The 18,790-nt window shown below is 55.4% G+C and overlaps 10 protein-coding genes across 10 annotated transcripts in view; 6 read left to right on the forward strand and 4 right to left on the reverse strand.

Annotated features, from left to right (window-relative positions):
• Positions 1-323: 323 nt before the first annotated feature.
• On the forward strand, positions 324-1,019 carry ATEG_01649 (uncharacterized protein; the record flags this gene model as incomplete). Its single annotated transcript, XM_001209014.1, has 1 exon — positions 324-1,019. One exon carries the CDS (start codon positions 324-326, stop codon positions 1,017-1,019), a length of 696 nt encoding a protein of 231 aa, XP_001209014.1.
• Positions 1,020-2,010: 991 nt separating this feature from the next.
• ams1 (alpha-mannosidase) lies at positions 2,011-5,391 on the forward strand (the record flags this gene model as incomplete). Its single annotated transcript, XM_001209015.1, has 4 exons — positions 2,011-2,156; positions 2,227-3,629; positions 3,699-4,713; positions 4,773-5,391. The coding sequence occupies 4 exons, from the start codon at positions 2,011-2,013 to the stop codon at positions 5,389-5,391; spliced, it is 3,183 nt and encodes a 1,060-aa protein (XP_001209015.1).
• Positions 5,392-5,848: 457 nt separating this feature from the next.
• On the reverse strand, positions 5,849-6,541 carry ATEG_01651 (uncharacterized protein; the record flags this gene model as incomplete). Its single annotated transcript, XM_001209016.1, has 2 exons — positions 5,849-6,166; positions 6,272-6,541. The coding sequence occupies 2 exons, from the start codon at positions 6,539-6,541 to the stop codon at positions 5,849-5,851; spliced, it is 588 nt and encodes a 195-aa protein (XP_001209016.1).
• A 318-nt stretch (positions 6,542-6,859) lies between these two features.
• Positions 6,860-7,202, forward strand: ATEG_01652 (low-affinity Cu transporter; the record flags this gene model as incomplete). Its single annotated transcript, XM_001209017.1, has 2 exons — positions 6,860-6,935; positions 7,003-7,202. The coding sequence occupies 2 exons, from the start codon at positions 6,860-6,862 to the stop codon at positions 7,200-7,202; spliced, it is 276 nt and encodes a 91-aa protein (XP_001209017.1).
• Positions 7,203-7,783: 581 nt separating this feature from the next.
• ATEG_01653 (putative F-box and JmjC domain protein) lies at positions 7,784-9,365 on the reverse strand (the record flags this gene model as incomplete). The annotated part of the gene is made up of 2 exons (XM_001209018.1): positions 7,784-8,975; positions 9,031-9,365. 2 exons carry the CDS (start codon positions 9,363-9,365, stop codon positions 7,784-7,786), a joined length of 1,527 nt encoding a protein of 508 aa, XP_001209018.1.
• A 642-nt stretch (positions 9,366-10,007) lies between these two features.
• On the forward strand, positions 10,008-11,634 carry tif1 (putative eukaryotic translation initiation factor 4; the record flags this gene model as incomplete). The annotated part of the gene is made up of 5 exons (XM_001209019.1): positions 10,008-10,110; positions 10,300-10,443; positions 10,518-10,876; positions 10,929-11,571; positions 11,624-11,634. 5 exons carry the CDS (start codon positions 10,008-10,010, stop codon positions 11,632-11,634), a joined length of 1,260 nt encoding a protein of 419 aa, XP_001209019.1.
• Positions 11,635-12,278: 644 nt separating this feature from the next.
• Positions 12,279-12,902, forward strand: ATEG_01655 (uncharacterized protein; the record flags this gene model as incomplete). Its single annotated transcript, XM_001209020.1, has 1 exon — positions 12,279-12,902. One exon carries the CDS (start codon positions 12,279-12,281, stop codon positions 12,900-12,902), a length of 624 nt encoding a protein of 207 aa, XP_001209020.1.
• Positions 12,903-13,456: 554 nt separating this feature from the next.
• ATEG_01656 (fumarylacetoacetate hydrolase family protein) lies at positions 13,457-14,275 on the reverse strand (the record flags this gene model as incomplete). Its single annotated transcript, XM_001209021.1, has 3 exons — positions 13,457-13,884; positions 13,951-14,162; positions 14,217-14,275. The coding sequence occupies 3 exons, from the start codon at positions 14,273-14,275 to the stop codon at positions 13,457-13,459; spliced, it is 699 nt and encodes a 232-aa protein (XP_001209021.1).
• A 981-nt stretch (positions 14,276-15,256) lies between these two features.
• On the forward strand, positions 15,257-17,391 carry ATEG_01657 (PWI domain-containing protein; the record flags this gene model as incomplete). The annotated part of the gene is made up of 7 exons (XM_001209022.1): positions 15,257-15,360; positions 15,424-15,514; positions 15,592-15,756; positions 15,810-16,082; positions 16,512-16,871; positions 16,998-17,108; positions 17,266-17,391. 7 exons carry the CDS (start codon positions 15,257-15,259, stop codon positions 17,389-17,391), a joined length of 1,230 nt encoding a protein of 409 aa, XP_001209022.1.
• A 930-nt stretch (positions 17,392-18,321) lies between these two features.
• Positions 18,322-18,790, reverse strand: part of ATEG_01658 (putative cell wall protein) — a gene marked incomplete at both ends in the record, with an annotated part of 1,945 nt that continues 1,476 nt past the window's right edge. The window contains one exon of the mRNA XM_001209023.1: positions 18,322-18,750. Coding sequence (XP_001209023.1) covers positions 18,322-18,750 — 429 coding nt within the window. The remainder of the gene's footprint in view (positions 18,751-18,790) is intronic.

The raw sequence follows: 18,790 nt of genomic DNA on the forward strand, positions 1-18,790 counted from the left end.
GTGTGGATGCCTCGTCCGTAGAGGCCTTATGTGATACCACGCCCGTCCCCGGGTGATTCTCAACCCAACGCCCCGGGTCTAGCTACCAACGGCCGCCCCTCTGGACGGGGAACCGGTCCGGTCCGAACCATTATTTTCGCGAGAAGAAGTGGGACTTCTTCCCCGAACTGGCCACCCCATCCGAGCTGCAGGCCAGTTCCCCCAACAAGTTTGCGCCCAAATCCCAGAAGAAGGATGGCGCACTCTTGCACTTCCCCCCATTTGACTTTGTGAGGAGGGGCAGTCGGCGGAACACCCAGGACCGCGGGGGCCTGGCGCATGATATGCGAGCCTCGATCCGGTCCTATGTCCAGCGCCGACTGTCCAAACACTCCATCGACAAAGAGAAGTCCAAGCGGCCTCCGCGTCCAGCAACCGCCCCGTCGGACTATATCCACCGATATTCCTCCGCCACTCGAGTCCCCTCCAGCAACTACACGAACTACTCGGATCGCGGGAGCGTCGGACCACAACAACACTCCCTCGACCTCGACGACCAGACGAAACGGTTCTCCATCTCCACACGATCCAGCGTTGGCTCCCAGGCTCGTCCCCCTCAACCCATCGCCTTCCACCGAAAGAAGCAACTCGCGGTGCCTATTACCCCATACCAGAGGCACGGAGCTGCGATTTGGGAGAAGCCCGCACGGGAGAGGCGCATTAGTTACCGACAACGGGACCATGTGCGGTTCCCGCGATATACCCAAAACAAGGCTCCGTCCTCGCGGACAGGTCACAAGACAACCCCGTCCACGGCCCCCGCCAGACCGGCGCGCCTGCGGTTGCAGAAGAACACGCGTGAATGCGTGAGGGCCTTGCACAGCGGAACGAGCAATGTCCTGCTCGCTCTGGACGAGGCCCGACAGAAGATGGTTCGCGCCCGCGTTGACCGGCGACGAAAGCGTCTGAAGGAGAAAATCCGCTTGATCGGACCGGTGAACCCTTACACTACCTATGGGCGAGTTGATCCTTGGGTGTGATGATTACATGTTTCTTTTCTCTTTCCATTTGATTCTACTTCACTTCTTCTTGATATCCCCCCTACTACCTTTGTCTTAGCGATTTCATGCTTCTCTACACTTCTATTCCGGACCTTCATTGAATTCTTCACTTCTCCTGATCATTAATCTTCTTACTGTTATTTCTGAGATCTCCAACGGCTGCGCTGGGCGTTGTGGAGCTGGATGGCATTGGACGGAGCCAAGACTGTTGACTGATCATGTGCATAATGCCTCTGCCAGACTGATATATTACCTACTATTCTTATCACTTTCCATCGATTTCTCCGATATACCCATTCTGGGCCTCCCGAACGTATTCGCGTAGCCGGAGTTGCATGAGAGGATCATTTTGTTTCAGACCAACGTAAGGGCGTCTTCATCCCTTGCTGGAGGTACTGCATGGAGCCGGAAAAGTGCAAAGACCAGGCGGAGGTCACACAAATAGGAGAAAAGAAGTGGCCTGGGGCTGTTCATGCATGAGGGACGTTATGGGGGGGTTACAGTCCTGGTGGATGGAGGGTCATGGGTGACTGCAGTGGTCTGGAGCGTGAGGACGAAGGGATGGAATCTATACGGACCAGCATCTGCAGACTGAGACAACGTCCGATGGACTCGGGAAATTACAGGCGCTCCACGAATGACCATTGACTAACACCAGGAATGTAGCAGAACACCCTGTTTCATGCCGCCGTTGTCAGACCGGAGATGATTCAGATGCGAGGCGATGCGATGAGATCGTTTCCCCGCTTGGAATTTCTCCGCATGCAACCAACCACAACGTCACTGTCTGTTCCTGGCCTGGATTCCCCTCTCTTGACACACCCTCACTCTCCTCCCTCACTCTCCTCTCGCTCTAACACTCTCACATACTCTCCTCTGTGACACTCCTCACTGTAAACCTTTCCCATCCCTTTTTTCCATCACCGCCATCATTTTCTCCAGACTAGTCCCTTCGTTCCGTCCCGCCGTCATGGGTGGAGACGCTCCGCGACAAGCGCCCAGCTCCCTGCCCCAGTTTTCCCATCGTCCCGTCGGGCAACGCATCAAGAGCATCTACACAGACCGTCTGAAGCAGTTTACCGGAAATGGTCAATATGAGGGGCAGAACCTTCTCTCGTATGTCCGATCCTCAGCCCTACCCGTTACACACCCATTCCCAGTACTAAGTCGTGCTACGCCAATGCAGGAAGTTCTACGAGGCCGTCAACTCCGACGAAGATCACGTCAAATTGTCCGTGTACTCCGTTCCCAACCTAGACCGCCCAACTTTCAAAGACGCGACCTCCCATGAGTTCAAACCCACCCACATCGGCGCCTCTTTCGGCCCCAGCTGGTCCACCCACTGGTTCCGCATCCAGTTGACCGTCCCCGAGGACATGCGCCACAAAGAGCGCCTGGAGTTCCACTGGGATGCGAACAACGAGGGCCTCGTGTGGACCGCTGATGGTCACCCATTGCAGGGGTTGACCGGCGGCGGCGAGCGCATCGAATGGATCATCCCCGACGCCTGGCGCGACGGAAAAGAACATACGTTCTACATCGAGATGGCCTGTAACGGCATGTTTGGAAATGCCCCTGGTGGCGACTCCATCCAACCGCCCAGCCCCGACAAATACTTCACCCTCAGCAAGGCGCAAATCACCGCCGTCAACCTGGAGGCTCGCGCGCTCTTCTACGATTTCTGGATCATCGGAGACGCCGCGCGAGAGTTCCCCGGTGACTCGTGGGAGTCGCACGAGGCGAACATGGTGGGCAATGCCATAATGGACGCCTTTATTGCCGGAAATGGAAGCCAGGAGTCCATCAAGGAGGCGCGCAAGATCGCGCAGAAATACCTCGGGGATAAAGTCGACTCCGCGGATGTGTATAATACCGATAAGGATCCCATTGTGTACGCGATTGGCCATTGCCATATTGATACCTGTTGGCTGTGGCCCTGGGCGGAGACGAAGCGCAAAGTCGCTCGTTCCTGGTCGAACCAGTGCGACTTGATGGACCGGTATCCGGAACACCGGTTCACCTGTTCCCAGGCGCAGCAATTCAAGTGGCTCAAGCAGTACTATCCCTCGGTGTTTGACCGTGTCAAGGAATGGGTGAAGAAGGGCCACTTCCAACCCATCGGGGGCAGTTGGGTCGAGCATGATACGAACATGCCCAGTGGCGAGTCGTTGGTGCGTCAGTTCCTCTACGGACAGCGGTTCTTCGAAAGCCACTTTGGAGAACGTTGCACCACCTTCTGGCTGCCCGACACCTTCGGGTATTCGACCCAGATCCCTCAGCTCTGCCGTCTGGCGGGAATGAGTCGCTTCTTCACCCAGAAGCTGAGTTGGAACAACATCAACAACTTCCCGCATACGACTTTCCAGTGGGTGGCCCTGGATGGAAGCCAGGTCATGTGCCATATGGCACCATCTGAGACGTACACTGCCAGTGCCCACTTTGGGGATGTGAAGCGGAGTGTGACCCAGCACAAGTCTATGGACAAGGACAACACCTCCCTTCTGGTCTTCGGAAAGGGTGACGGCGGGGGCGGTCCTACGTTTGAGCATCTGGAGAAGCTGCGTCGTTGTCGGGGTCTGAAGCGACAAGGTGGGTTGCTTCCCGAGTGAAGATGGGCGAGTCGTGGATGATTCTTGAGCGATGAGAGATGCTGCTGAGGCACGAGTTGCGACGTGTACGTGAGCTTACTTGAGCTCATCGCGCACTACACGACACAGGCCAACAACAAGCGGAACAATCGCAAATCCGAGTTCTTACTCCGTGAGATTGAATACCTGGCGACTCTTGCGACGCTGGCTCCCAACAACGGTGGCTACAAGTACCCCAAGGAGGTGATCGATGAAATGTGGGAGGGCGTGCTCCTGTGTCAGTTCCACGACTGCCTGCCCGGTAGCTCGATTGAGATGTGCTATGACGACTCGGACAAGCTTTACGCTAGAATCTTTGAAATCGGCCAGAAGGCGAGGAAGGAGGCCCTTTATGCTCTGGGGGTCTCTCGTGCGGCATCTACGGCTTTTGCGGCGATCAACACATTGCCCTGGCACCGGTCTGAAGTTGTCAAAGTCCCTGCGGAGCTCAGAGCTCAAATCTCGGGGAGCCCGAAGTATGTGGTGGCGAGTGGAGACACGGGCCTCGTATCATGCAAGACTCAAAATATGGAAATCACTTCTGGCGTGTCGGTTTCGGAGATCCAGCCAGGTGTGTTCCGTCTTGAGAACTCCCAACTCCGAGTTGATATCAAGGATGGCGTGATCGTGTCCCTGTATGACCGGGGAGCGGAGCGAGAAGTCATTGCCCCGGGTGGTAAGGCCGGACAGCTGGTGATATTTGATGACAAGCCACTCTATTGGCAAGCTTGGGATGTGGAGGTTTATCATCTCGAGTCTAGAAAGGAGTTACCGTCGGGTAAGACGACCATTGCGGAAGCAGATCCGTTCCGCGTTAGTGTCGTGACGGAAACCAAGATCAGCGACGTTAGCTGGATCAAGACGACAATCAGTCTCGCGGCTGCCGTGGGTGCACAGCCCTCATACGTGGAGTTTGAGAGCGAGGTGGAATGGCGTGAGACGATGAAGTTCCTCAAAGTCGAGTTCCCCGTTGATATCACGAACACCGAGGCCTCCTACGAGACTCAATATGGAATCATCCGTCGGCCGACTCATTACAACACAAGGTAAGTTGGAGCCGCATTGCAATGTGTACCATCAAGCGAACAGCCCTAACGGTTCTTAGCTGGGACATGGCCAAGTTTGAAGTTTGCTGCCACAAGTGGGCTGATCTGTCCGAACACGGATACGGCGTGTCGGTCCTGAACGACTCCAAGTATGGCTTCGCAACCTGCGGAAATCTCATGCGTCTCTCGCTCCTGCGCGCACCGAAGGCACCGGATGCACACGCGGACATGGGCCGCCACCATATCCGCTACGCCATCCTTCCCCATGCTGGACCCCTTGACTCGCGCACCATTCGCGCCGGATACAGCTTCAACCATCCCCTGGTGGTTGAACCAGTGTCTTCGAAGGTGTCGTCAGACCTCTTCAAGTCCATCTACATTAGCGGATCGGATTCGCTTGTCTTAGATGTCGTCAAGCGCGGAGAGGATGACGAAGATGTTTCCCGCGACAACTTGCCTCGACGATCCGGTAAGAGCATCATCCTGCGCGTCTACGAGTCTCTCGGTGGTAAGAGCCGCGGCACGATCCACACTACCCTCCCCGTCAAGAAGGTGTGGAAGTGCAATATCCTGGAGGACAACGAGACAGCCCTTCACACGTCGAAGATCAACGGTACGGTCGATGTGGGCATCGAGGTGCGGGCCTTTGAGGTGGCAACGTATCGCTTGCAGTTGTGATTATCATGTAGGGACAGTACAACCTAGTATCTACATAGTATCGAATGCTCACATGGTCTTCCATCACATCTTCCGCTAGATTGATTGATGATAGTACAGAGGATATCATGACACAAATGCAATGCCCAGCTAAACATAAACTCCATCCCGCCAAACACCCAGACCCAAAACCGAGCAACTCCGGCAACCCGTTCCTACCATACCCTAGTTAGTCCCGGCCGTAACTAATCTTCAACCGCTTCGCCGGCGGCTTATCACCGCCCTCCTCCTCATCCTCATTTCTCTCCTGTTTGGTCCCCTTCTTCTTATTCTTCGACGCCCCGCCCTTCACACTCCCAGACCCAGACGCAGACGTATCCCCGTTCGGCTTCCCGTTCGACCCATTATACCCGGAGGTTGGCGTGGGCGCATGCGACGGCGTCGTCTGCACGGACGAGGGCGTCGAATCCTACACACGTCAGTCCTTCGCCCTCCAAAGCCAAAACCCAACATCAAAGCCCAGCCCCACAGGAAAGGAAAAGGGAGAAAAGAAAGGAAAGAAACGCACCCGCATGAAACTCGCCGAACTCCGCGAAAACACGCGATCCGCATCCGTCACCGCGGCTTTGCGCCGCGCCGCACCACCGCCGACACCCTGTAGCGCGAGCGACCCGGCGCCGACGGCGCTGCTCGACGAGCCCTTGATGTAATTGTCGAAGCCTTTGATGATGTTCCCGGCGGTGGTTTCTTCGAGGTAGGATTGTTCGAAGCGGTAGATCTGGTCTTCTAGTTGGGCCTGTAGCGTATCCAACGTTAATTATCTTGTCAGGGAGGTGAATCAAGTCGGGGGCTCCGATGCGATGCAGTCCGGTGCGTGAAAGGAAGAGAGGGAGAGAGGTACCATGCTCTTATCCATGAGACGCTTCTTCTGCAGGGTGTCGCGGAGATCGCGGCGCAGTTTCTCGTAGTAGGGGAGGCCGCGGTTCGTGCCGTCGTTAGTGGTGGCATTGTTGCTGTTCGCGGGTGCAGTATTTGTAGTGGCTGAGTTTGCGTTCGTGCCGGTTTGCGAGGTGCTTGCGCCTGCGCCTGCGGATGTGGATGTTGATGGGGCTGGTTGTGCGCCGGTTGTGGTGGTGGACGGTTGCGCGGAGGAAGGGGCGGGTTCGGGCATGTCTATGTCGGATTGGGCTGCGCGTTTGTAAGGGACTCGGGAGGGATTGAGCGGTTGTTCGTGGATCGGAGGCCAGGCAGGTGGTGGAATGGATGGATGGATGAGTGAACGAGACCAGGCGAAGGGCAGAGCTTATCGATCGTGGTCGGTGTTTGGTTGGTTTGCAGCCGGAGACGGCGGGCGGTGGGTGTCCGATCACCACCACGGCTCTCGTCCATCATCTGCCCATGCTTATACTCCTTCAACTCTCTTGATTTTAGTATCGTCCGGTCTTCCGGTGATAGTTGTTGATTCGTTTAGTATCCTGAAACGGTCGCAATGGACCACTCGATGCATCATATGGACATGGACCATGGCCACGGCCATGGGGATATGGATATGGGCGGCGGACAGTGTAATATGAACGTGAGCTCTCATGTTTGAGAATAAGATCGTCGTGAAAGACACTCTAACTCCCGTAGATGCTCTTCACCTGGTCACCGAAAGACCTCTGCATCATCTTCCGCCAGTGGCACGTCTCCGGCCCCTTCACCCTCTTCGTCTCCCTGGTGGTCATCGTGCTGTTGACGGCCGGCTACGAGGGCGTCCGCCAGGTGACACGGCGGTACGAAGCGGCGCATGCGCAGCGCCTGAATGCGTTTACGGCGGCCGTAACTGGTAAGCCGCTCCCTTCATTTCTTTGTCTATTCAGTTTATTCTATTCTATGTATATACATGTCGTGAGTCTGTTCGTGAGTCTGTTGTCGCGTTGGTACCCGCATGGCCATGCTGAGTATAACCTCAAGACAACGAGATCGCCGACGAGTCTCTCCGCGCTACCGGCCCATCGCGCCCTGTCCCGGACGCTAGCTCACCGCTCCTTGTAGGTCGGGATAACAGGCGGATTGTGGAGCAGAGAGGAAAGATTGTCTTGGCGGCGTTGTACGCCGTGCAGGTGTTCTATAGTTTCTTCATCATGTGGGTTCCCCCTTGTATATGTGCGCGGCGGTCGTTGACACCTGCAGGTTGCTGTTTATGACGTATAATGGGTTTGTCATGCTGGCGGTGGCCGTGGGTGCTTTCGTCGGATACCTGGTGTTTGGGGAGAATTTGTCTGCGTCGAAGACGGTGGCTTGTCATTGATTGATTTGTATCGTGTGTCTGGAGGGCGTTGGCAACATCTCGCATTGAGTTGTCGCAGGGCTTGTAGCCTAGTCTGTTGTCATGTCGTCATGAATGAAAATGACATGCCGACGTATGCACTCAAGGAACCTCCACGTCACTTCCGTCATCTCCAAAACCAAAACTGAAGCCACCCTCGGCCGTGTCCTCAGCAGTGTCCTGATCTGCCTTTCCGTGGACAATCTCGTCCCACTTTCTCTTCTTCCCCTCGGCCTTCTTCTTCAGCTCGTTCGACGCCTCATCCAGCAGCTCGGGATGAAGCTCGCGCATCTTCGTCACAAACCGCTCGTACGGGTTGACGACATCCTTCCGGAACCCGGACACCTGGTCCGCCTTGTTGGACAGAAAGTCCAGCGCCGCGGGGAGATGCGCGCGCGGGATGAAGTTCTGCGTAATGGCAATGGCGGGCTCCAGGTTCACGACGAGATGCCACCAGCCCGACGGCACGTGGAGGATCTCGCCCTCGCCACAGATTCCCTCAATGCAGCCCGGTGACCGGCGCGCTTCCGCATGGAAGCCCAAAAGCCACTCCGCAATGCTCAGCGGCGACGTCACCTCGCTCTGGTCGTCGGAGACGTAGACGCCTGGCGGAGGCGGCAGTTTCGACGACGACGGGAACATGATCCAATACTTGGAGCCGCGGATGACGGCGTTCCAGGCACTGGTGGCATTGGGGTCCTTGTGGAAGGTGCTGCCGGACCGTTCGGGGCCGATGATCAACCACTGGCGATCCGGACGGTCGTCGCCCAGCACGGAAAAGAAGTCTTCGCCGAAGCAGGGCGGCGTCCAGTAGGTTGCGTCGGGGACCTCATGCAGCGGGCCGACGCTGAGACCCATTTTGGAGACGAAGGCCCGGTCAAACAAGTAGAGCGGGCTCTCGTCCGAGTTGTTCTTCATGTAGTCGACGTACGTGCTGAGTTTCCAGTCGACGGCTTCGGCGCGGAAGACGACGTCATCGTAGTTGGAGCGCAGGGCATCGATCGACCAGTTCTTGTACGCGGGCCATGCTTTGACGGGTTCGGTGAGTATGAACGGCGTGTCGGTCCAATTCTGGTGAAATTCCTCTGGGGAGAGGTCGGGGAGACGCGCGATCTGGTTGCGGGAGGGGATGTTACTGACGTACGGATCGAGGGAGATGTGGGCGCAATAGAATGGGCGGTGGAGGGCGTCGGAGTAGAGACTGGAGCAGTCGAGGATGGATACTTTAGAAGGAGGAAGGTCGAGATAGGTCGATCGCCATGTTCCTTTCCAGGAGAACGTGCTTGGGGGTGATCTACACCGCTTAGTTCAAGTAGGAGAGAGGTGAGCGAGCAGATAGATCAACGTACGCAACGAACAAAGCCTTCCACAAATCTTCCGCGCGAGTAAAGGCGTAAAACGCCTTACAGGTGCGACCTATCTGCAACAGACTGGGCCCATCCAACCATTCGAGGAGCATCAAGATCAATTCGTCCGGTAATCGTCGGAACGTGCCGATGGCATGACGCAGATTCTCCTCCGCCAACAGCGCATTGCCGCTGGGCTTGACGCCCATCGGATGGCCGGGGATCGCATTGGGACCTGACACATCCTGAAAACCGTCGTCCGGGTATGAGGAGGCGTAGACACTGGCGACAGCGTCCGGGTCGCGTGGATGGCCGCCTAGAGAGGCGATGTCAGGCATTTTCATAGCGCGGGATATGCCCAGGAGCGGACAGAGATGGCTGAAGCCCGAAGTCCCGACAACCACACCGACAACAGCCACGGAGTACCCGTAGTGACGCCCGAGGGAGAGTAGTACAGGATGTGATTATTATTGTTAGGGCTGGTCTATCAACAAATCACAGGCAGATGGCAAAAGACGATGAGGCACAACGTGGGGTGGTTGCCTCTTGCGGCAGGCGGTGTACATCGGTAGGCAGAATTTCGGTGGGCGCTAAGAAAGAAAGAAAGGAAAAAATTTTTTTTAAAAAAAATCCACGGCTTCAGGACGGGAAAATCCACGATTGGGTCTCTGCCTTAGTCCGCCTCGCTTTTTTTTCTTCTCTTCTTCCCTTCCCGCTTTCTCTTCCCATTATCCACACACCACTTGGTGCACCATCTGAATACCATTTATCTAGGTACGTTCTCCCCATATCTCTCCTATCTCTCCTCTTTCTTCTCCTTTTTCTTCTTCCTCCGAACTAACTCAACTGACTTTCGCAGTGACTACTCCCCACTGGGCCGTTTGTCGCTAAGAAACCTCTGCCACTTCAACTCTCAACACCCCACTGTCCACCGATCACAGGCAAAAGCTCTGTGATCTTTCTCTACAACAACCGCAATCATGGCTGACAAGGGTCTGGAAGATCTTCCCGAGGGTACGTACTGGACTTCATCTCTTAAATCTCGACTTTTCGGTCGCTTGTTGGCACCGTCGTGGTGGGTAGGTTGGTCAGTGGCGGGGATCTTCTCTGCCACCATCCCAAGTGGAAAAAATATGACGGATGCAACTACATGCGAAAAAACCCCACCACGACCTGCGACAGCGAAGGAAAATGTCCAAGAAAAATTCTCAAAAGCCAACGCTGGGTCAAAATGAAGCACCACAAACTAATCTCGTGTTTCTCTCCTTATAGGAATGATCGAGTCCAACTACGAGGATGTTACCGACTCCTTCGATTCTATGGAACTGAAGGCTGAGCTCCTTCGTGGTGTCTACGCCTATGGTTTCGAGCGTCCCTCGGCCATCCAGCAGCGTGCTATCATGCCCATCATCAAGGGTAGGTTACTCCCCGCTCCTCTCCTGGTCGACAGATGGTCGATCAGTCAAAGAAATAAAACTAACCCTCGACAGGTAACGATGTCATCGCTCAGGCCCAGTCCGGTACTGGAAAGACTGCCACTTTCTCCATCTCCGCCCTCCAGAAGATCGACCCCAACCTCAAGGCCTGCCAGGCTCTGATCGTCGCTCCCACCCGTGAGTTGGCTCAGCAGATCCAGAAGGTCGTCGTCGCCATCGGTGACTTCATGAACATCAACTGCCACGCTTGCATTGGTGGTACCGCCATCCGTGATGACATGAAGGCCCTCCAGGAGGGCCCCCCAATCGTCGTCGGTACCCCCGGTCGTATCCAGGATATGATCCAGCGCCGCGTCCTCAAGACCGACCAGATGAAGCTCTTCATCCTCGACGAGGCTGATGAGATGCTTTCTGTAAGTGATGTCTTTCCTGCGACGAGTACTCCTGGGCTAACCCCCCCAATAGCGTGGTTTCACCGAGCAGATCTACGACATCTTCCAGCTTCTGCCCCAGGCCACCCAGGTCGTCCTCCTTTCCGCCACCATGCCCCAGGACGTCCTTGAGGTCACCACCAAGTTCATGCGCGACCCCGTCCGCATCCTGGTCAAGAAGCAGGAACTTACCCTCGAAGGTATCAAGCAGTTCTACATTGCCGTCGAGAAGGAGGAGTGGAAGCTCGACACCCTCTCCGATCTCTACGAGACCGTCACCATCACCCAGGCCGTCATCTTCTGTAACACCCGCCGCAAGGTCGACTGGCTCACCGACAAGCTCACTGCCCGTGACTTCACTGTCTCGGCCATGCACGGTGACATGGAGCAGTCCCAGCGTGACATTATCATGAAGGAGTTCCGCTCCGGTTCTTCCCGTGTCCTGATCGCCACTGACCTCCTGGCCCGTGGTATCGATGTCCAGCAGGTCTCTCTGGTCATCAACTACGATCTCCCCGCCAACCGTGAGAACTACATTCACCGTATCGGTCGTGGTGGTCGTTTCGGTCGTAAGGGTGTTGCCATCAACTTCGTCACCGCCGATGACGTCCGTATGATGCGTGAGATCGAGCAGTTCTACAGCACCCAGATCGAGGAGATGCCCATGAACGTTGCTGGTAAGTGTTCACCAAGATTGTATTGCCACATGGACCTGACTAACTCCTGCAGACCTTATCTAAACTCCCTAACGATTCCTATAAAAAATCTCGATGCGGATTACGATTGCAGTTGCCAATAACGGTCCAAGGGTAAGCTGCGGTGGAAATGGCGTTTTAGACATCGTTCTGCTTCTCTTGGTAAAGGAGAATCCATCAAAAGTGGCTTTCTGTGTCTCCAGCATTTGTTTCCGCTAGCAGTGGTTGGCGAATCTTCTCTGGCTGCTGTTCATGGTTTCCTTTACTTTTTGTCCTTACGGAGATGCGACATGTTTGTGCGATTTACTTGCTGTAATTCATGGTTCTTTCCCGAATTTTTATTTCCCTCTTCCTCGTTGTTTCTTTTGTGTATGTCGATCGCTGTGCTTGGTTAAGGATGCCACCCATCGTGCTTAATCAGGGAGATCGAGCCCAAAATGTGCCTATGTTTGTTCAGACATGGTTTTCACGACAAGTTTGGACGAGTGCATGACCATGACCTGGGGTGGTTGTATACCTGCAGTACCATAGATAGAGGTAAATGCCATTCCATTTGTTCAATTGTCCTGGATGGTAGCAAGTACGTTTGTTGACCCGCAGTGAGTATTTGCTTCCTACGTATACATCTCTACCCTGCAAGCATATCTCGTTCGCCTCTCGCTTTCAACCACACTACCTTGGGTCCTCCAATGGAACGTCCATCCCAAAGACAATGGGACCCCGTGGCTCCCTCCCTCCTCTGGGCGCATGAACTACGACGAGAACATGTTCACCTCGCCGACCAACTCGATAACACCCGCACTGATCTCACTTCTACCACCAACACAGTGACAGATCTCGCAAAGAAGATCGACGATGTGAGCCGCCAAATACAAGAAGTAGAAACCCGCTGCGAACAAGCCGATCAACTCCGCAAAGTCGTGACAAATGAACTCCAAGACCGCATCCAATGGGTGACTGGGCGTTTCGAGGCCCTGGAGACCGAACATGCCCAACTGAAGAGACGGGTGGAACTTTTCGAGAAGGAATACTCCGATCGTGTAGATGACTGGACTCGGCGGTTTGGGGACATTGAGAGGAGGTTACCCTCGAAGTTACAGGGTAGGTTTATTCATTTCTGCCTCCTGTGGTTCTGGTCCCCTGGTGCGATATTTACCCGGTTACTGAGAAGAAACAGTTCCTGTTGCACGGCGAGGATCGGAGGTGCTTGCGCCCGACTCCATGCCCGTGGGCCAGTCGGCGCCGATGCCCTTGTCCATAGGTCCTACGCGTGGTTTATCGGACACTACTTGGGCATCGTCGAGTTCGCTTGATGGGCGGTTGGGGAGTGTCACTCAGCATGAAGGGCCCTGCCTGCGTGACTCCACACAACGTGCTATGATGAAGCAGAATGGGATGGGTCTGATTGAGTACTTGGATATGGTCGAGGGCGGTGGTGGGTTCGACGAGGGGAAAGCGTCGCTGGAGGGGTTTGTCTGCGGATTGAACGATTCGGATACACGGGCACTGGTTGTAAGGCGTCTGGATGCGAGTAGGTGGTCGTGGAGTTGTCTACGTGCGATCGTGAGGGAACTGGCCAGAGTCGAGGGTCAAGCGCATGCAGATCGTAATGGCGTGGATCCGAATCACGGTGATAGAAGCCGCGAGCTGGACCAGCAAAAGAGCAAGAGGAGGAAGAGGATGCGCCGGTCTATTCCCATCGTCCCAGCAGACGAAGACGATCTAAGGGTGTTGGGTTGGCACAACGCTCGTACATAGACACAAAATGAAGAAACTCTAGCCTATACCTAACCCATGAAAGATGTATATACCGATTCTACCAATCATATACAAGGTTCTATAAGGTACCCTCCCATACGCCTGGACCCTAGGTCTCAGCGTACAGATACTTCCCATCCCGATCCTTCACTTCGACTTCGATACGTCCCTCCTCGACCTCCTTGCCATCAACCTCGATGGACGCCTTCATCACATCGCCGGACTTGACCTCGCCAACACCCTTGGGGGTACCGGTGAGGACGAGGTCGCCCTTCTCGAGGGTCATGACCTTGGAGATCTCCGCGAGGATGCGGGGGATCTTGAAGAGCATCAGGCCGGTAGAGTCGGCCTGGCGCAGCTGGGACCCGACGCTGAGACGCAAAAAGGCGTCGTGGGGGTTCGGGATGCGCGCCTTGGGGATCTCCTGCGAGATGGGAAGGAAGGTGTCGAAGCCTTTGGCGATGGACCAGGGCAGGCCCTTCTTCTTGGCCTCGTCCTGGACGTTGCGGGCGGTCATATCGATGGCGAGGAAGTAGCCTGCAGTCATAGTGGTCAAAAATCATGCGCGCGGTGGCGTGCAGGGGAGTGCAGGGTGGCACAGACTGTGGATGGCGTCCAGGGCGGTCTCCTCGTCGCTCGGGTCCAGATCCCGAAGGGTCTTGCCCATCACCAGACCGAGTTCCACCTCATAGTGCAGGTTGGTGCCGCGGGGGCGCAGCACCGGGCCTTCGCCGGGACAGAGGATGGAGGAGGCAGGCTTGAGGAAGAAGAAGGGCTGCTTGGGTTTGGTGTTGTTCAGCTCGGCGACGTGGTCGCTGCGAGGTGTGTTAGAACTTGCGACGGCAATTGAGAAGATCGGACGGACTTACGCATAGTTGCGACCGATGCAGATGACCTTGCGGCAATTGGCCTTGAGAGCGGACGCCATTATGAGGGAGAGACGGAGGGGGAGGGAGGAGAATGGAGAGCGTCGCAAAGATGCGAAATGAATGCGACAGTGACTTAAGTACTCCGAATGGGTGATGCGGAGAGTCGGAATCTCCGAGCTTCGGCTGCCCGGCGATTGGCTGCGCGGTTCTTTTTCCCCGCGTCGCCCAAAGTGGACGGCTTCAACTGTCTTCCTTCCTCCCAAGAGCTCTCGCCGTCATGCAGGTAGCGGAGATTCTATCCGACTTGACGTCGCTTCGCGTCTGTGTATGGCTCCCTTTAGTCCTACATCCAACTTGGACGAGCTCAACTAATGATGAATAGGATCACCAGGATGCCTTGGCACTCGTCACTGTCAATGAACGAATAGCGGCGCCTGTCGCCGCGGAACAGGGCGATGCTTCTAAGGCTCATGCGAAAGAACCCGCGAACGAAGACCTCCAACGAGCCAAGGAGTTGGTCGAGCTGCACTACGAGATCAAAGCCCGACATGCCAACGGGACGGTTGACGACGAGCTGGCCCAAGCAAGAGAGCAAGTCAACCGAGTCTTGCGAGAGTTGAGGATGTAAAACACCTCTCACTTTACGCCTTGCATTTGAGGAGTTACTGGTTGGTCTGGTATTCGTTCTAGGGATGGATGATCTATAACGAGATGATGGGCATGTCTACAAGATCGGCGCAGGGTCAGGGCTTATGGGTACTTTGAACGGCATAAATGAATCTTACACTTTATGAATGACACGAGCACACTGCCTCTCAGGTCGAGCATACTGGGCCTGGAGATGCGCTGTCTGTATACTCCTACTCCTCTGATGCCTAGATTCTCAGGCAAGAACACCCTCGGTCCGACTGCAACACCGATTTTCTGTACGGCGCGCGAGACCAACCAGTGTGGCGGTCTCGTGCCTCGATAGCTTCACGCGTCCATCTTCATGCCCTTTCTTCCCTTCACCGTCCAGTTCCCTCCCCCATATCGCAAACATGGCGTCTAGCGTGGATGCCAAGCTGCTCAAGCAGACCAAGTTTCCTCCCGAGTTCAGTCGGAAGGTGGACATGACCAAGGTCAATATCGAGGTCATGAAGAAGTGAGTCGACTAACATCCGCACTTATTCCTCGAGTCCTATATAGCTAATCTCACTTCCGACAGATGGATCGCTGGGAAAATATCCGAGATCCTAGGAAACGAAGATGACGTCGTGATTGAACTATGCTTCAACCTGTTGGAGGGTACCCGATTCGTACGTCGCTGACTCGAAACGAAGTGTTACTCGAGGCGCATTGATACAATTGCTAACACAATGTGTTACTCCTCTAGCCCGACATCAAATCCCTACAGATTCAGCTTACGGGCTTCCTCGACAAAGACACGGCCAAATTCTGCAAAGAGCTATGGAGTCTCTGTCTGAGCGCCCAGGAAAACCCGCAAGGCGTCCCGAAAGAATTACTGGAAGCGAAGAAGCTGGAGCTCATCCAGGAAAAGGTACACTACACACCGATTGCAGCCCACTCGGAGCGCACGCTAATCGTTGCTAGATCGCTGCGGAGAAAGCCGCGGAGGAGGCGCGTCGGCAGAAAGAGCAGGAGCGCGCTCGCGAACGAGAGTTGGAAGATATCCGGCGACGGGAACGCTCCGATCGCATGAGAGGTGGACGACGGGGAGGACGCGGCGGAGGACGAGACTTTGACAGACGGCGGTCGCCGCCGCGACGCCGCAGCCGCGACCGGTTCCGTGAGCCTCCCTCGCGGCGCGAATTCGATTCCTACGTTCCCTCGGGCTCGCGCCGGGGTCGTCGACCCTCGCCCTCTGTGAGCCGTTCGCGATCTCGCTCAGTGTCGTCGTCGCGGTCGCGGTCGCCGCCTCGCCGGCAACGCCACTCGAGCAGGGACGCTCGGCCTCGGCGCCGTCGGTCCGCGAGCAACTCGGTGTCCCCGGACAGAGGAGACCGCAGACGGCCCAGGAGACGCAGTCCTGATTACGGTGATCGAGCTAGATCCATTTCCCGCAGTGATTCATCGCGCTCACGTACTCCCAGAAGAGACCGACGGAGAGAGCGATCCCTTTCTTCCGGCAGTCCAGCCCGTCCGCACCGTAGTGACCGCCGAAGCAGAAGAGATGACTCGGGGTCGCGATCCCGCTCGCGGTCGCGCGGGTCCGAAGGAAGGAGCCACGTCCGACGGAGGGGATCTTACACTTCCAGAGCTGATCAGAAAGAATCCACCGCTGATGTTGCCAAGGCCCACCAGTCCCGTGATGATGATGACCGCCGCGTGAGTCGCAGCAGAGACGGCAGACGTCGCCGCGCGTCCAGCAGTGTCAGTCGTAGCCGCAGCCGAGGCCGCTCGCGCACCGCCAGCTCCAGTCCCCGGCGTCATCGGGACGATTCCCGCAGTCGCAGCCGCGACCGCAAGAGACGTCGGTCGCTTCAGAGATATGCCCCCGCCGCGCGAAGACGGCGTAATACCTCTTCGATATCCGTCCGTAGTGAGAAGCGACAGAGGATGGCTGATCATGACGAGGATTTTGCGATGCGATCGCCGCCGCCGCCGGAGAAGCCGTCGGGCTCGACAGACCGTGCGATGAAGGATACCGACGAGGTGGGTGAATGACTTCTGAAGGTATTGCTTGCATTATTTTACACTGTTTTGTGCATGTGGCTGTCGATGTTCATTCTACGTCCACCGTTTCCGTTGCCAACAATTAGCTAACGCGATGTTGCCCAGACTAGATCCTCTGAGAAATCTTCCCGACCACGCATCTCCAGCACCGAGTTACGCGAGAGACTCCTTCGCGAGAAGCTTGTGGCCATGCGTCGTACCACCTCCAGCGACAAGGTAGGTAGTTATTCGACGGCGTCCAAATAGAGCCACGTGAGGTACTCTGGTGTATAAATTTGATTGAGATGTAGGTAGTAACGATCTTCAATGAACAATAGCCGTGATCCATAAAGCATAGACTTGGATACGATGACAAGTATGTAATGAGTGACAGGGGGCTCTTGTAGATCTTGAAATATCGGTCAATATCCGAAGTTGCGAGCACGTAGATCAGGAAACAGGAGAGACAACGTCTATCGGATTACAAAAGAAAGCACAAGATGGTGTGCGAGATACCTAAATAAATGGCCGTGGAGAAGGCGATTGCGCAAACGACTATCACAGAGATACTATGTAACTAATCTAATAAACTCCGTAGCAGACAAACCACCGGCTCAAAAACTCCTCAATATAATAAAAGCGCCGACTATGCAGATCACCGTTTATCAGCCAGGCAGATCGTCCTAATGACAGGAAATTACTCCGTAAGCCCAGCCAGCCAGCCACGATGGGGCCGTTGACTGATAATCAGCTGCGGAGTATCTACTCCGTAACTAACTACTCCATGTCTAGACATCTGTATCTGTCTGCCCCACGAACGAAATGAAGAGGCAGAAGCCAATTTCCGAGCGCAGAATCGGACATTATTATCGACAGTGACTTTACGTCATGGCGACTAGTCGTTTGTTCCGCGCGTTCATCCCTCTGCCGTCCCTGTCAATCGCGTGGGTACTCCGGAGTAGAGGAGTTTGTGGATATTATGATCGGCTGTCAGGACGCATCAGCTGTGGGTAGTGGGGTAGAGGTCTGTTCGTTCGAATTTACTTTGGTCTTTTGACTTAGGATATTGGCTCGTATGTTCGGAGGAACTGATTGGTACTGTATGTACATACTGGATGCGCTGAACATAGATAGAAATCATATTCGTCACGTACTATACAGCAAAGTAGGACACAATTACATCTGCTAATATCATTCAATAAGGAATGTACTCCATTAAAGGGAATCGGACAAGGAAATCACAGAAATAGAACGACAAAACGTATTCTTCCCCCCCCTTCAGGAAACATGGTGCGTCACAAGCCTCTATTTAGCAAATTTGCCAGGCCTGGTCGATCTCCCACGCCGAAAGGCACTGTGAGAATGTGTAGAATTAGAATTACTTATGTACACGAGGGTCTAACCATTGCGATCGTCTCGAAAGGGCGTGCGCGCGCGGCCTCGGCGAGATTTAGGAGGGCGGGCAGACAGCGACGCTGACGGTAGTGGTCATGGTCACAACCGGGCGAGGCTTGGTGGTCATCGAGGGAGCGGGGGTGGTCGCGGGCGCCTCGGTGTAGGTAGCAACGGGGACGCGGGTCTCCGAGGTGATGGTGTCGCAGGGAGTGCTGCTGGCCTCGGGGGCAGGAGCGCTGGGCGTAGACACAATAGGGACGCTGGGAGCGCCAGTGGGCTCGACATCTCCAGTGCTAGTAGCAATGGGCACAACGGTCTCGGAGGTGATAGTGTCGCAGGGAGTGCTGCTAGCCTCGGGGACGGAGGTGGCAGGGGTAGGCACGACGGGAACGCTGGGAGTGCCAGTGGGCTCGACATCTCCGGTGCTAGTAGCAATGGGCACAACAGTCTCGGAAGTGATAGTGTCGCAGGGAGTGCTGCTGTCCTAAAAGGCAGGAACGAGGGCGTAGACACAACAGCGACGC

The sequence above is a fragment of the Aspergillus terreus genome, genomic scaffold (genome assembly GCF_000149615.1).
Source record: "Aspergillus terreus NIH2624 scaffold_2 genomic scaffold, whole genome shotgun sequence".
In the NCBI taxonomy this organism is placed as follows: domain Eukaryota; kingdom Fungi; phylum Ascomycota; class Eurotiomycetes; order Eurotiales; family Aspergillaceae; genus Aspergillus; species Aspergillus terreus.